Here is a 17671-nt window from a genome sequence, read left to right as displayed (position 1 = left end):
CTACGTCAGCACGGCGGATGAAGGAAACCAAGGATGCCATGAACCTGCTCAAGAACAACAAGGCCGCTGGTAAGGATGGTAAGGACTGTTCATTTTATAAAGTGGACACCTTGTGCATGCTGTATCTTTCTTATTAATCAATGAAATTTCAATCGGTTTTTTGCACATCGTTCGACTAGTATTGTACAATGTTGTGATAATAAAAATTCTCCAAAATAATTAAATTTCACACGAATATGAAACAACGATTAGATCGGTCGATTTTTTGAGGTTATCAAAATCAATGATTGTAAGAAATTGGCTGGAAAATTCGATAATTTATATTTTATATTTTCAAAAAAGGCTTGTTCTTCGAAAGCATCATCAATCAGAAGCCTGATGGAAAAAAACAAGTTATTTTTGGAGCAACAATTTTACAGATATAATAAAATCAATTTTCCCGTATATTTTTAAAGAATTTTTTTTAAATTTGATGGGAATTGATATGGGTAGAATTTTTTGTGTAAAAGTACGTCCTGACGGAAGTCCTAATATAGTATTAATATGAAAAATAACTTACGCCTTCATAGAGTTACTTAGTAAGTCCCCACGTCACATTCAAAGCACAACAGAAACACAATTGTTTTATTCTTAGAAGACCTATCAAAGTGGGGGCCCAGATAGCCGTAGCGGTAAACGCGCAGTTATTCAGCAAGACCAAGCTGAGGGTCGTGGGTTCGAATCCCACCGGTCGAGGATCTTTTCGGGTTGGAAATTTTCTCGACTTCCCAGGGCATAGAGTATCTTCGTACCTGCCACACGATATACGCATGCAAAAATGGTCATTGGCATAGTAAGCTCTCAGTTAATAACTGTGGAAGTGCTCATAAGAACACTAAGCTGAGAAGCAGGCTCTGTCCCAGTGGGGACGTAACGCCAGAAAAGAAGAAGACCTATCAAAGTACATTGACAATCATCAAAATTGGCAACACTGCTGCAATAAAATCGATCTTATTTTCCACATATTATTTTCATAATATGTTATTCTGAGATTACCAATTGAAAAATTCGGAGAAAACTGTTTACAATTTGCTGTAGATCGATAAATATGCGTACATGATTTTAAAAGTATGAGACTTTTTAGTAAAACTACCATAAACAGTAAAATTTATACTTAAGACTGTAGTTTAATCTCACGATTTTGCTTTCGTTTATACTAATATAGTTTCTTTAGTAATCCAAACTAGTTTTGAACACGCTTTTTACTTTTCTCTTTTGCTGGGAGTGAAAGGATGGTGTATCAGCAAATTTGGCCATAAATGGGTAAATCACTAAAGTTACCTAATGTCATAGAATGGTGGAATATAATTGATATTTTTAAAGCTTTACCTTTAGTAGAATAGTTAAGGATACAAACATACAATTTGTTCATAAAAATAAGGATTTTTGTTTTGCGAAAAATAATGTTAAACTTTGACGGACAGCTTTTTTCAAGAGTTTTTGGAAAAACTATTTAGCTCTTCAACCAAAAGCATTTTCGAAGATTTTATATTTTCATAGCATTTTAGAATAATAGGTCAACGATACACAGAAAACCGATTACGATTCTATCAATAAATAAAAAAGAAAAAGCATAAACAAAGTGTCCACTTTATAAAATGAACAGTCCTTATTGGAGCTGAACTCATCAAAATGGTCCCGGAGAGGTTGGCCGCCTGTCTGCACCGGCTGATTGTCAGAATCTGGGGAACGGAACAGCTGCCGGAGGAGTTGAAGCAATGGATCATATGTCCCATCTACAAGAAGGGCGACAAACTGGAATGTGAAAACTATCTTGAATGAGCTTGAGCTTGAGCTTAATTGACCGCCCGTGGATGCTACACCAGTATCGCCAGATCAGCTGCACTTACACAAGAAACCAACCTAATGATTGCTTGGGACTAACAGGCATCCTCAGTGTATAAGTGCTGGTGATGTTCTATTTTTAGGCGACAATGGTGTCTGCCACGTCAGAATGCAGACCAATGAGGAGAAGGGGGAGGAAATGATGTTGCACTTATACTGGCCAGAGATATACAATTACAAAGTACGAGGAAAGGGACGGGCCTGGGATTGAACACATGATCTTCTGCTTATGAAGCAGAAGCGGTAGCCATCAGACCACCAACCTCGTTTGTGACAACTATCATGAATACCGCCTACAAAGTGCTATCCCAGATTATCTTCCGTCGCCAATCACCAATAGCAAATGAGTTTGTGGGAAGTTATCAAGCTGGTTTCATTAACGGCCGCTCGACGACGGACCAAATCTTCACTGTACGGCAAATCCTCCAGAAATGCCGTGAATACGAAGTCCCAACGCATCACTTATTCATCGATTTCAAAGCAACTTATGATAGCATCGATCGCGAAGAGCTATGGAAAATCATGGACGAGTACAGCTTTCCCGGGAAGCTCACAAGACTAATAAGAGCAACGATGGACGGTGTCCAGAATGGCGTGATGATTTCGGGCAAACACTCCAGTTCGTTCGAATCCCGCCGGGGATTTCGAAAGGGTGATGGACTTTCGTGCCTACTGTTCAACATTGCGCTAGAAAGTGTCATGCGGAGAGTCGGGTTCAATAACCGAGGTACGATTTTCACAAGATCCAGCCAATTTGTTTGCTTCGCGGATGATAGGGATATTGTACATGCTGATAGGCGGAACCGAGCGCGACAAAGCTCAGCGCGACAAAGGAAGCAGTGTTACGATAGACGGAGATACTTTTGAGGTGATTGATAAGTTCGTCATATCTCAGACCCTTGTTAACGGCTGATAACAACGTGAGTCGTGAAATACGGAGACGTATCATCAGTGAAAGTCGCGCCTATTATGGGCCCCAGAAGAAGCTGCGGTTGAAAAAGATTCACCACCGCACCAAATGTAGCATGTACAAAACGCTCATAAGACCGGTGGTTCTCTATGGACATGAATAGCGTTGGGCTTTTGGATCGATGTTCCGAAAATCGATGTTTTTATTCCGATTTGGATCGATGTTTGGAGCATCTAGAATGAAGTGAATCGATTTCATTCATTTGATTTTTTATGCGATTCAATTTGTTGAATTCGAGAAATATTTCTTAATGAGCTGATAATAAAACAATCGATTTTTGAACTAGCCTTGAAGTATTAAATCTGTTCTGTTGAATTTCAAAACTGATTAAATTGAAAGATGTTAAAATCTAATGGAAATGCACTTGTTCTCATTTCAAACTTGATTAATTATAATTCAAATTCGAATCAAATCGATTCAAAAACATCGATTCAAAGGATTCGATTAAATCAGTGAATCGATTCGGCTGCTCAAATGTGAATCGAATCAGTAATATCGATGTTACAGAAAAAAATGCCCAACGCTAGACATGAGGCATGGACCATGAAGGAAGAGGTCCTGCAAGCACTTGAAGTGTTTTAACGAAGGGTGCTTTTTTTTTGTTTTTCTCTGTTCGGATGCGCCACTGCGACCAGTATTTAGATCTAATGTGGCATTACCCGTATCCTTAGTGTATAGTGCATGTCGCATTACTCCATTTCCATTGATAGGTAATGAAGCATCGATTTCTGTACAGTTTTTGTTTTGATTCCTCAGCTATTGATAAAAATCGACTATGATGAAAAGGTCCCGCTATTTACACCCTTCATAGAAATTTACATCTCAGCGAAGGCGCGCCCCTTAGCAAACATAATCGATTAAATTTCTGAGGAACCAAATCGGTACTACTGATATTTGACCATGCAACGGAACTCTAGTCACATCCTTGTTTTGCTTTTAGTTTAGTCCCAGAAAAATACTAGAAAAAAGGGGCTTTATGCTAGCAGCAAAACCGAATCAAGCTAGAAAATTTGTTTAGTAATCAGAATTCACGTGAGTCTTTGAATTACCAGTACTTACAGTCTTTATTGAGTTAACACTCATGATTGTTATCCTGGCTTCAAGTGTAGTGTCGGGACACCAACTCCGAGTCTTTAACCATCTGCTAGGTAAAATAGATTAATTTTCAGAAACTGTTGCCAGTAACAAGGACTTTGTACCGCGAATCCTTTAATTACCAGGACCAGGGTGCTTATGACCATCTTTGGCTGTGTGCAGGAGAACGGTGTGTGGCGGCGGAGAATGAACCACGAGCTCGCTAGGCTCTACGGCGAACCCAGACCACCACGTACGGGTTTATGGGGGGCGGGTTAGGGGTTTGAGATTTCATACAAACATCTTACCATGGAGGAAGGGGGGGTCGAAAAATCGTCAAAATTGTCTTACGTAATTAATGGACAGCCCCTATCCCTATGGCGAAAGCCGGAAGCGTGCGTTGGGCTGGGCATGTTGCAAGACTACCGGGCAACAACCCTGCAAAGATGGTATTTGCGTCGAATCCAGTAGGTATAATAAGGCAGGGAGCACAGCGAGCGAAGTGGCTTGATCAGGTGCAACAAGATCTGGAGAGCGTGGGCCAAAATCGAAGTTGGAGGGACACAGCTATGGACCGAGTAAATTGGCGTAACCTCGTCAAACTAATTGATGTAACACCAAGTAAATAAATAATGCAGTGCATACCACTACCTTTTAGATACGCTACTATTTAAGATATTGTTTAAGGATATAATTACAAAATTGCGGATTGAATGACAACTTCTGTTGTGGAGGAATTACTGTCAACTGGAGAGAGACTGAAATCGTAATTGAAAAGTAAACTCGAAGTGTTGGGAAGCCGCATCTAGGAAAGCTTTGAGTGTATACAAAAATAGGATAGGTGTACCAGTTATGGACATAGTGGTTCCCTATTTCACCATAAACGGGATTACTTGAATGTTTTCACGTTTTGAAAGATTTTTTGTGTTGTAGTAGTAAGATTTAATATATATCTTGATGTTTAAACATTCAAAATGATTTAAAATGTGAAACTTCTCAAAATTTCCCGTATGGCCAAATAGAGAACCACTATGGCCATAACTGGTACACTTTCGCTATATGTTTAACATGAAGTTGTAAATTATTATAACATAAATAAATAAATTACAGCATTGAAGCTGCTACCCCGAAAGCTGCTCTTAATAACACAGCGTAACAAAAATGACATTTTTTCGTGTCTCAAGGATCAAATTATGTGTCTCTTGTAGATTTGGGGTTGAAATATCTAATGTCGTCATCAGAAATGTTCCAGCACGTCACAATTTTTAGCTACAGGTCGCCAAAGTTGTGTAAAACCTTGATTTAATTGATGTTTACATGAAATTTTAAAAATGATTATTCATACCTTTTTGTGATCTAATCCACCAAGCATGAATGATAGTACTTAAACTTTATTTTTTTCATTTATTTCACCCTGTCTCTACACATGCAAGCTTGCAAACTTGCATACAAGTTGGCTGAAATAGTCAAATTTCGCATTTCAACAGTACACCCGATTCTGTTTTTGCACGGATTTTTTTTTACACGGCCGTGCAAAAAAAGTTTCCATACAAATTTTTTCACCAAAACCTTATTTTTGCATGAAACGTCGAGAAATGGTGTTACTTTTTTTGCACGGTTTTTGAAATTTTTAACTGAAAACTTTTTTTGCACGGTACGCATCCCCTGTGCAAAAACAGAATCGGGTGTAAAATCTCAAAAACTAGATGTGCTATGATATTTTTGAAAACGCATTCAGCATCCCTTAATCTAGTAAATAACGGTATTTTGGTGCATGACGCGTTTCGCAATGTAATTGGTTTATTGCGCCAACGATGACGATCCCCAACATTTACAATTACTTTCCTAAAAAAGACAGGCATAGTACATATAAGTGAAACCCTTAAGCTTGTCATAAACTCGAGGAAGCAGATGGCACATCGAGATCCGATGTGATATGCAGACAAGCGTATCCGGTGCGTGACGCCGTCCAATTTCCCGTTTAATCATTCCCTCGCAAATCCACAGATCTATCTTTATAATGCTTCTTTCGGATGGATGTACATTTCCATTTCCAGCATTCGCTGATGGTTTCTTTTCTTTCGGTTGACAGCCGAACGAAAACCCGTCACGAATCACTAGGAGCATATTTTTCCCGCTTGATCGCACCTCGCAATAATGGAGTCCAATGTGGCACTTCAATAATTTATGTCGGAGTGGATCAGCCTGACATCGGCAGCTACGCATTTTGTGGTTTACGTCCGGTCTTATCTCAAAATAGAACCCCTTACAATACAAGCGGACACGGTGGGACTGAAATCGTTAATAAAGGAAAAAATGACCGTCAATTCTGCACTCACCAGTGGTGAGTCACCACTTTACGGACATGGTACTCTAGCATCCTCTCCGTGAATTTGAAACTGTTTCATGAAAGGAAATGGAAGCAAATGTAATTTGAAGAATCACAATCATTTTCAAGGGATTTCTATCATGTTCACTATCAAAAGATGTGAAATATAAGTAGGGGGAAATCCTCCAGTACCGGACACCTAAGTAGAGTTACTGTGCACGTGCTGTAGCCTTAGGTGCAGGAGCCTCATTGCTTGCAAGCGCACGGGTGCGCTGTACATTTTGAGACCTTTTTTGGTGCGCCTCATTTTTCTTGAGATGTGTCTCACTGCGGTCTCTGCAATAATTGAAGTGATTACAAAAGTTTTCAACGAGGATCGAAGTTGTAACTCTTGGATCGCGAATCTTCGACCGTATCATGTAGGCCATCTAGACACCTGCATAATGAGGCGAAAATAGTTGTAGAGGCTTTTCGTTACTAAGCAGTTGTTTCACAACTTAGATACCGATGGCGAGCCGTAGCGCCGAGCAGCGCATGAGACGAGTCTCCCCGGGAGCACATCGCCTTGCGCGCACTTTTAGAATTTTCGTGAGCCTCCGTCTAGCGCAGCACACTAGGATTCCGATGAGCTGAGAGACGGTTTGGTGGGAGGCTCGTCAGTACATTTATGTGCACCTGAGATATATGTAACTCTACACCTAAGCCGATAAATTCATAATTCTAATTTTATTGCTTTAACAAGTAAACTTTTTGAAACGGTCATTTCGAATAGAATGATGATCCACAACAACGAAAATTTTGCCAATGAACGATTCCGGTATGGACATTTGACCACTCATCAACACTTACAAGAAATTTGATTCAAACCAGCAAATCTGAATGGTTTTCTACTGGTCTTGTATAAAATGTCCCTGATTCTTTGAATAATCATTACTTCCATTACCCTCGACAAGAAGAGAATGCTGGGATACCATATCTTACAAATAGTGGGTGCAGAATTGTTGGTCATTTTTTCGTTAACAAAGATTTCAGACACACCATGGCAGCGTGATAGATAGAGAAAACGGGAGAGACAGCAAAAATAAGTACGAGCCAATAAATCTAGTGACAACCGGGTGGCACGGCTTAAAGCTGACTGGAACATTGGCGTGGATATTTCTCCGAAGGTCCCGGCCAACTGTAAGGCTGCTCTAAATAAATATCGTCCATGTTTTGCCATCATTTCTTCCGCTAACCTCTGCCCCCCTATCAATGCGCAATGATAAACGGGTAACGGGTGAGGGTTTGCGCTTGGATGGACGTCTGGTGGCGACCATTATCGCAACTTGAACGCAACGAGAAGAGGAGGGGATTAGGGCCATTGAATGCGTCTGGAAAATAGAACGCCGTAAAAAAATATGAAAAACTCCAATGACTTTTACCGAGACGATGGTTTTTTCTCAGCTGCAAAAATGTTATCAGATGTCTTGGAAAACCTAAAGCTTGATGAGGGTGATAGTAGACCAAATTGTAAAATTGTTTTTACCCGGAATAAAAAGTGTAACGCCCTTTTTCACCGCTGTTCCTACCTATACTCGCTTTTACTCTAATTGATTTCTAACAGAGCAAGATTATTGAAAATAAGATAAATCAAAAATATAGGAGAAGGACTTAACCCAAGCAAGAATTGAAAAAAGATTTCTAACAAATCGATCTATTTTTTTTTAAATGTATTATTATTACTTACTAGTGGTCCCGGCAAACTTCGTCTTGCCATCAAGTAGGCTGTTGAAAACCGCTATGAATCGTCCCATACAAAATGACAGTTCCGTTCAGTCCCGTTTTTCCTACTTTCCCTGAAACTTTTATACACACAAACACGTCGGAACCCTTGACGAACAAAATGGAAAAAGAATCATCCAAATCCGTTGCCCCGTTCGTGAGCCATTTCGTGACATACAAACACCATTCCATTTTTATTTATATAGATAGATAGATAGATACTAGTGGTCCCGGCAAACTTCGTCTTGCCATCAAGTAGGCCGTTGAAAAATACTACTGATCGTCTTATAAAAATGACAGTTCCGTTCACGTTCGTGTTTCCGACTTTACCGGTAAATATCCTGGGATTTTTATATACACAAACACGTCGGAACCCTTAACGAACAAAATGGAGAAAAAATCGTTCATATCCGTTCATCCGTTCGTAAGCTATTTCGTGACAACTTACTCGATCCATGGCTGCTGACCTCCAGTTTCTCGATCGCCTCACACTTCCCTACTTGGTCAAACCACTTAGCTCGTTGCGCTCCCCTTCGTCTTGTATCGGCCGTATTCGAGGTGAACACCATTTTTGCGGGATTGTTGTCCGGCATTCTTACAACGTGTCCCGCCCATCGTACCCTTCCAGCTTTGGCGACTTTCTGGATACTGGGTTCACCGTAAAGTTGCGCAAGCTCGTGGTTCATTCTTCTCCTCCATACGCCGTTCTCACATACTCCACTAAAGATCGTCCTTAGCACACGTCGTTCGAAAAATTCTAGAGCTTGCAGGTCCTCTTCGAGCATTGTCCACGTCTCATGCCCGTAAAGGACTACCGGTCTTATCAGCGTCTTGTACATGGTACGCTTAGTACGGAAGTGAAGTTTACCAGACCGCAAGGTCTTGTGGAGTGCGTAATAACAAGACTTCCAGCAATGGCATACTGTTCAGAAACCACCTGGAACGTTCTTCCGACAATGTCCACGTCGTCAGCAAAACAGATGAACTGGCTGGATTTATTAAAGATCGTGCCCCGCATGTTTCATAACACCTTTTAGCGCAATATTGAACAGGAGGCAGGAAAGACCATCGCCTTGTGGAAGTCCTTTGCGTGTTTCAAACGGGTCCGATAATGCACCAGATATCTTCACACAGCACTGTACACTATTCATCGTTGCCTAGGTAAGTCTAGTCAGTTGCCCGCTTTGAAATCGATGAATAGGTAGGGACTTGATACACACTTTTGGAGGATTTGGTGTTCGTCGTAGTGCTGCTTCCACCTTTCAATCACCTCACATTCGTCCGCCAAGATACCTCCATTCTTATCCCGGCACATTTCGGCTCGCGGTACAAAGCCTTTGCGGGATGCATTGAGTTTCTTGTAGAACTTACGCGTTTCTTGAGAACGATACAGCTGTTCCATCAATTCGCATTCCAACTCTTCCAGGCGGCACTTTTTATCCCGGAATAGATGGGTTTGCTGTCTTCGCTCCTGTCTGTATCGTTCCACGTTTTAACGGGTCCCTTGCTGCAGCATAATTGCCCACGCTGCATTCTTCTTGTCCAAAACCATCTGACACTCCTCGTTGAGCCAACCGTTCCGTCGATCTCATTCCACGAACCCAATGGCACCTTCCGCTAATTGTTAATCAGTGTTGCTCAGACTCATTTCCCCGAAAATAACATTTTCCGAACTACGAAGCCACGAACTACTACAACCATGCTCTATCCTCCTAAGATAGAAAAGCAGATGGTTAAGCTTGAGTACTGCACACAAAATCGATCAATTTTGATCCCAGAGAGCCACAATTCAAGTTTCGGTGAAATGAAATGAGTGAGTGAGTGACTGCGAATCATTTCACCGAAACTTGAATTGCGGCCCACCGAGATCGAAACTGTCGGATGCCATGTGCTACACTCAAGCCCAACCACCTCCCCCTCCATCTCAGGAATACAACGCACAGTTATAACAGTTCATGGCTTCACAATTCGAATTTCGGGGAAATGAGTCTGGTCAACACTGTTGTTAATGGCTGCTTTGACACTACTCCAGCAGTCTTCAAGAGGGGCTATGGTGAGCTCTTCCTCTTCCGACAACGCTGCTTCAAGGCTTTGCGCGTAATCAGTTGCGACTTCGGGTAGCTTGAGTCGTTCCAGATTGTACCGTGGCGGGCGTCGGTACCGAATGTTGTCCACAACGAAGAGTCGTTAGCGTACTTTAACCGTCACTAGGTAGTGGTCCGAATCGTTGTTTGCGCCGCGATAGGTTCTGACGTCGATAATGTCCGAGAAGTGTCTTCCATCGATCAAAACGTGGTCGATTTGCGATTCAGTCTGTTGGGGTGATCTCCAAGTGTACCGATACGGGAGGCTGTGCGGGAAGTAGGTACTACGTATGGCCATGTTTTTTGAGGCGGTGAAACCAATCGGTCTAAGGCCGTTTTCGATCGTAAGCTGGTGAGCGCTGAACTTCCCTATAATCGGTCTAAATTTCTCTTCCTGGCCAACCTGAGCATTGAGATATCCGATAACGATTTTGACATCATGACTTGGACAGCTGTCGTTCACGTTCCAGCAGCGCGTAGAAAGCGTCCTTATCGTCATCGTCACTTGCTAGGTGAGCGCTGTGCACGTTGATTATGTTGATATTGAAGAAACGGCCTTTGATCCTCAATTTGCACAGTCTGTTGTCGATTGGCCACCACCCAATCACGCGCCTCTGCATTTCGCCCATCACGATAAAAGCTGTGCCCAGCTCATGTCTGTTGCCGCCGCTCTGGTAGATGGTATAACCATCCCTATACGTATGTACCGTCGACCCTTTCCAGCAAAAATCCTGCAGCGCTACGATGTCGAACTTGCGGACCCTCAATAATTCGGAAAGAATGCGGGTACTTCCCAAGAAATTGAGAGACTTACAGTTCCATGATCCGAGTTTCCAATCGTTAGTCCGTTTTCTATGCCTGGGTCTATGCCAATTGTTCCGGTACGAATTTACATTGCATGCTTCTTGTACTGATGATTTTTACGGCTGGCTTGTAAGGCCTGCACCAACCCCCTGTCTCGCCGGAGGATCATCGTGCACAGCACTGTTTAGAGTCCCACGCTGTTTTGATAAGCTACACCCTCAGAAGAGAGGATTATTATTATTAATATAAACATTCTGCGTTATTGAGGAAATAAAGCGTATTCTAGAATAAAGGCTTCTCTTCATCGATCCGCTCTTCTGTGAATTTTGTTAATAAAGATGATAGATGCAAGTTTGTTGGTATGTTTCCACATCAGGATACAAGATTGCTTCGTTGACTAATGTCCTGAAATGAAAAAAAAGCTTAGAAAACGTTCATGTTACGTTCGCCCTAATTCTTGCACTCGCTTGAAATAAAAATTTCTATTACAAATTTTTGTATTATGTAATCCTTCATAATACAAAAATTTGTAATAGAAATTCATATTACTTATATTCGACACATTTTGATTTAATCTTCTTACACTTAAGGCAAAGATGAATCGAAGCTAAACATTACATTTTCAAGAGCACAAATCTGGAAAACCGAACATCCGTATAAGCTGAAAGCTTGATCCAATGTTGCGGCCAGGCAAAACTTTTATATTTTTTCTATGATATGAAAAAGATCTTGATCAATCATTTGTTTTGTTTTGTGAAAAAAATGTTTTCTTAGCAGAGTTGCTTACTCTACATAAAATTGTGTAAAACCCTATTTCAGCGGTTTTCAAACCGTGCTCCGCGGAGTCTTTGCAGGTGCTCCGTGGCCATTTTGAGAGTTTGTAGCAATGATTTGAAATATCTCAACTTTTTGCTTCAAATTATGCTTTTAATTATAACAAACGTAGCCAGCGATACATAGTATTTCAGTTGACATTTTGTAATTGAATGGTTAAAAGTATTCTGTTGACGAATATTTGATCATGCATTTTGCATGGAAAAGTTTTGGCTGCAAAATAGGGTTTCCTTGATTTAGATCCAATTTTTCCCGAAAGAATAATTTGAAACTTTCAGGGTGTTCAAGTTTTGTTGGGTTACTTATCCTCGTAAAAAAATCTGATAAAAGTCGAAATTTTGAAACCGTTGGAAATATCTCACAGGTTTCATTAATAATTTCTTAAGGCTAAGTAGTCGGTCATTCGTTTCGGTAGCCATGTTGATTTTGTAGCTTGCAATTTCAAAGTGATAAAACTCAGTCATCATAGGTAATATAGGTTCAGAAAACTATCACTACTTGCGATTGATTGTAAAAATCATGCTGAAACTTTTTTAGCTACATATGTCAGTTCAAAGTTAAATTATTTTCATTAAATCGCAATCGTGACACGCATTAGCTATATAAAATGTATAAAATTCAAAGACGGCCTACTTCGTTGTAAGTGTTGAATTTGTGATTAACTCATCAATAGAGACTAAAAAAAAGAAAAATATCGCTACAGAAGCTCACTCAGTTGTTCGAACTTAAAACTTAAAAAACTTAAATTAAATTTTCCTAACCATAGGGTAGGTGTACCAATTATGGATGCAATATGTCAACAGTGTGGATAAAAATCAAGTTTTAACCACGTTCCTAAAACGTAAGCATGACTTGTTGGTGTTAATTACTAGTTTAAAGGCTTGCGGAGCAGTTGATTTAAACAGTTTTGGTACTAAATTGACTTTAAGCTTCAAAAAATTGGTTTTAAAAAGCGTTGTTTTTGTACCAATTATGGCAATAGCGTTTCTAGCATTCGACATAAAAGTGTTCCAATTTTGGACTATCGAATATTTGCACGAAATGAACTCAAACGTCATCCAGAGCGAATGATAATGCAACGCTAAGATGTAATGAAGTGATTGCTCATAAAGTTTTCCAAAAGTTTTGTGTTGAATACATGTTAAATCAATTTATGGCAATGGGTTCATGGGAGCAAATTAACTTTCGAAAAGGAGCCGAAATGTAGTGAAAACGCAAATTATGATACAAAACAGCATTAATGAACTCACATTACCTTTTCAGCGCCTAATTTTAACGAAAAAAGAGGGAAAATTCGAGTGTCACTGAAAACCCCCCTCTACCTTGAAATTAACATCTTCCGCTTGCGAACGTTTTCGAACGTGTGATTGATAAATCTTAGCAATCGAGTACAAAACATGAAGATCATGCCTTACCGAACCTTCCCGTCGTGGAAGTCACCCGTAAAATAGCTTCACTTTTTCTATTTCACTGATCAAAAAATGTAAACAATCTGCCTCCAGAGTATCGCCATAATTGGGTTCTCATACACTCCTTGTTCCAGTTATCGACATAGTGGGAATAACACGATTTCCAGCTTAAAACAGTAAATTTGGTTGCTCACCAGCTACATTCATTCATGTGTTCTCATTAGGCAACATACATTAATAGGTTGAAGCAGTTTTTCCGGATAAAAACATACATTTAGTAAGGCGGCATCCACAAATTACGTAACGCTCTAGGGGGAGGGGGGGAGTAGGCTCAAGCGTTACGGTTCATACAAAAAATTGAAATTTTTCATACAAAAAGCGTTACGGAGGGGGGGAGGGGGTCAAAAATTTCCAATTTTAGCGTTACGTAATAAATGGACGCCGCCTAAGTGGTGTCCTAGATAGCCGTAGCGGTAAACGCGCAGCTATTCAGCATGACCATGCTGAGGGTCGTGGGTTCGAATCCCGCTGGTCGAGGATCTTTTCGTAAAGGAAATTTTCTCGATTCCCAGGGCATAGAGTATCTTCGTACCTGCCACACGATATACACATGCAAAAAATGGTCAATCGGCAAAGAAAGCTCTCAGTTAATAACTGTGGAAGTGCTCATTAGAACACTAATCTGAGAAGCAGGCTTTGTCCCAGTTGGGACGTAACGCCAGAAAGAAGAAGAAGAAGTGGTGTCCTTTAGCAAACTGCTAAGAAGGTGACATATGTGTGAGGCAAAATTTTCAAATGTTCATTTTTCGAAGCTTATTGCACGAATGCTCTTATAATGCTTTAGTTACCATCAAAAATAAATAGGTTTATCATTCCTTTATATTCTAGTGCAACAATAAGAAAAATCTCTTTTTGTTCCCACTATTGCCGTAATTGGTGCTATAGCCATAATTGGTACTTCTACCCTAGCCGTTTTTCCACAAGCCACAAATTTTAAAATATTGACAAAACTAATAAGAATAGTTCCATTGAGGGATGGTACACAACTTTTTATGTTCGCTCCCTCCTAATTACACTTTTTGTATGCGACCTCCAAAAATTATGTAGTAAGGCTTGTCACGCAGTACCTGACTTTCTGGTTCGTGACATAATTTGTGTACCCCTTAAATGCCTAATTGTCACAGTTCAATTCCAAAATAAGATAGCTTGCTCAATCAAATTAAACAAATCTTTTGAGATTAGTATTTAGATATTGAATTCAAATAAAAATTATTGAAACATTGACCAATACATTCAGTTACAACACTTGATTTTTTTCGTACTAAATGTTTAAGTTTGGGGCTGTGTATCTCAACTTCTGGTATTCCGAATTGGCTGAAGTTTTGATGACGAACAAAAAAGTGATAAGTTAATTGAATGACAAAAAATTAAATAAGATAAATAAAGAAATAATAACACGGTTACTTACTTCGTCTTCAAACAACTCTCTTTACAGGTTAATTGTAGTTCGTCATTCAAATTACAATCAATTCGGACTATCAGAAGCTGAGATACAGAGCCCCTAATTTGGGCATTTTATATGAAAAAAAAAGCATTTGGTTACTAATTTTTGCCCCTGACTGTAAATCTTACTTCACGATTCTAATAGGAATTACTGGGTTGATTTGAGCGTGTGAAAAATCGGATTTCAAACGGAGATGAAGAACAGGTGCTATACGCAACGTTTTAATTTCAAAAAGTGCTCCACGAGCCAAAATGGCTGAAAACCCCTGCCCTATTTTATAGAATCTGATTTTGAAAATAATAGTGTCTAAGCTATAATAATTTCTTTTTTTGACATTACGTCTTCACTGGGACAAATCCTGTTTCTCAGATTAGTGTTAAATAAGCACTCCCATAGATATTAACTGAGAGCTTTCTATGCCAAAGTTGCTATTTTCGCATTCGTATATCGTGCGGGAGATACGATGATACTTTACGCACAGGGAAGTCAAGGAAATTCTAATTACGAAAAGATGTAGCCAAGGACTCTAAACACTCGTCTAAGGAAGGCCCCTTGAAAATAACAAGTTCTAATGAAACAATCATGTGCATGTCAGTGATTGCAAAATTAATCTCATTGCGTCAAATGATTGATTATTCATAAAAATAATACCAAATTATTTTTCCCTTTTCTCAGGACCAGATGACGATGTTCAACTACTTGGATACGATTCTGGTGTTCGTGGTTCCATTTACGGTAATTGTAGTTCTCAACACCTTCACCGCGCTAACCGTGTGGAAATTTGCCGGAGTTCGGCGAACGATGACGATGCCGCGAAGGTAAGCCTCTTAGTCTAGCAGAGTAGTGGGATGGAGAAACCATCAAACCTCAATTTCCTCCGCCGCTGTGACGCGATTATTTGGTATCAACGGTAAGAGTTTGATGGCGTGATTTGCTGGTATCGTCACCGCAACAACCACAGCAGACTCTTAACAGCGGAGTGATTTCTTGTTATGTCTAAGCTAAATAATGAAGAAGAGTTCGATTCACTTTAATAATGATTTTCTATCAATAAATTAGGGTGCCGTAAAACGGGGAATCTTGGATAATGAGGATACTTTTGATAAATCAGGACATTTGCGTACAGCATAATTTAGCCAAAATAACTAACAAAAAAAAAAAGCTTGCAATTATTTTAATATCCAATTGATTTCATGACCAAAACTAGTGAACTGGCGAAACATTCATGCAAAAAAAAATTCTTGCGAAACATTACTAAAGGATTTATGTATAAATGAGAGATTCTCTTCTCTCTCGCTCTCTTTCGATTATAACAGTGGAATACTAAAGCTTTTGGGAAGTTTTTCACTATAGATCGAAAGGCGATTTCCTTGACTAGCGTTTCGTTCAAAAAACGCAACAGAAGAGGTTAAGGCGAAGTAGGCCGTCATTGAAATTTGTATGCGTCGTTGATGATTGTTGCTAATTCACCTCACGATTTCGAGTCAAAGAAAATCAGTTGGTTTTGCACTGACACAGCTGAAAAGGTATGAGCATACTTTATGCATGTTAGCGCGTGCTGTGATACTTTTTTAAGTCAAAATAAACTGTCAAGACTGAGTTTTATCACTTTGAAAGGCGAGCTGAAAAGTCATCATTGTTGCCAAAACGAATGACGGGCTACTTAGCCTTAATGTGACTTAGTTATTGATCAAAAAGAAAGTAAACAAAGAGAGCCTCTCATTTGTACATAGGTCCTTTAGTAATGTTTCGTGAGATTTTTTTTTGTCTTGTTTTTAGATTGAATCCTGCTACAGCTCTGATTTGATCGGATGAATAGCAATGCATGATAAACCCCATCTAAACAAGCTTAAAATCTGGGAGATACTATTGCTATCGGATGTTCGGGGATTGTTTATCGTGCCAGTAAAATACAACACCTACCCTCCATGGATTTTATCGTCGGTATCTCTCTTTCGCTGCCGTTATTTATCAAGCATCTTAATACAACCAGAGTTGCTTCATATAAGTCGTATCAACTGATAGCTGATGTACTAAAATGATCAATATCACTTGCGAGCTATCAATATCACTTTGATTTGACAACCAAAAGCAGTGATGCGACATCGCACTCTAGATCATAATCACTGCAGAATGAGTGATCACGTGGTAATTATCCAAGCTATTAATGTTTTTCAGTGCATAACACATAATTTTAATCCATCTGCAGTACTGTCAGTAATATTGTACTGATAAAATGCTAAACTTAGCAAATCCGTCATAGTCCATCACTATCAGTGCAGTGGTGATGGAGTAGATGGATCTTGCTATTTACACCAGAGCTGCATATAGATTTCCAATCCAAGTAATATTTAGCAAATTTTGTCAACTATTTGGCCTTTAAATGATCGTCAATCTTGCCTAGTTGAAGTGCAGTACAGAATGTAAGAACTGGAACCTGTTTGAAGTGTGTTCTTACATTTCTTTCGTTATCCATAAACACGCAGTTAAAATTTTATCAGCAATTTGTCATAGTGCTTACGTGCTTGTGTTTTTGCAGTTGTTTACTGTTGAACCTTTCAGTTCAGGGATTTATTATTTAGAACGACATACCATAATGAAGATATGTTCAAAGAGGTAAAATAATTTTCTTCTGACTAATATACTTAATTGCAGAAGTAATAAGAAGGTAATTATCCAAGTCAAAACAAGTTTGTTGACAAGTTTTCTTTCGCCGCATCTCTTGAGTCACTCATACTTTCAACAAACTAGAATTAAATTTTCAATTGGATTTCTGACAATTAGTGATTTTTTCATTCCTTAAATAATTACTCATTCTTTTGTCGAATAGGCACAATTGAATCGATCTATTGATTTAATTTTAGGAAATAGATAGATTTTATCAGGATATCTAGTATTTTTTCCAATGTGCACTATTGAAAAACTTCTATACATTGATTTTTTTGTGTGTAATGATTGAGATTCACTTGAGAGAGAATGTTTTAGAGCCTGAAGAATAAATAAAAATACCTAAACACA

At 39.4% G+C, this 17671-nt stretch overlaps 1 protein-coding gene across 1 annotated transcript in view; it reads left to right on the top strand.

Moving 5' to 3' along the window:
- LOC5564239 (cysteinyl leukotriene receptor 1) overlaps positions 1-17671 on the top strand; it is a 73027-nt gene that overhangs the window by 9017 nt on the left and 46339 nt on the right. The window contains exon 2 of the mRNA XM_021842636.1: positions 15329-15471. Within this exon, the coding sequence (XP_021698328.1) occupies positions 15329-15471 (143 nt within the window). The remainder of the gene's footprint in view (positions 1-15328; positions 15472-17671) is intronic.

This window comes from Aedes aegypti, chromosome 2, assembly GCF_002204515.2.
Source record: "Aedes aegypti strain LVP_AGWG chromosome 2, AaegL5.0 Primary Assembly, whole genome shotgun sequence".
NCBI classification, from domain to species: domain Eukaryota; kingdom Metazoa; phylum Arthropoda; class Insecta; order Diptera; family Culicidae; genus Aedes; species Aedes aegypti.
This window is presented reverse-complemented; position numbering and strand designations above follow the sequence as displayed.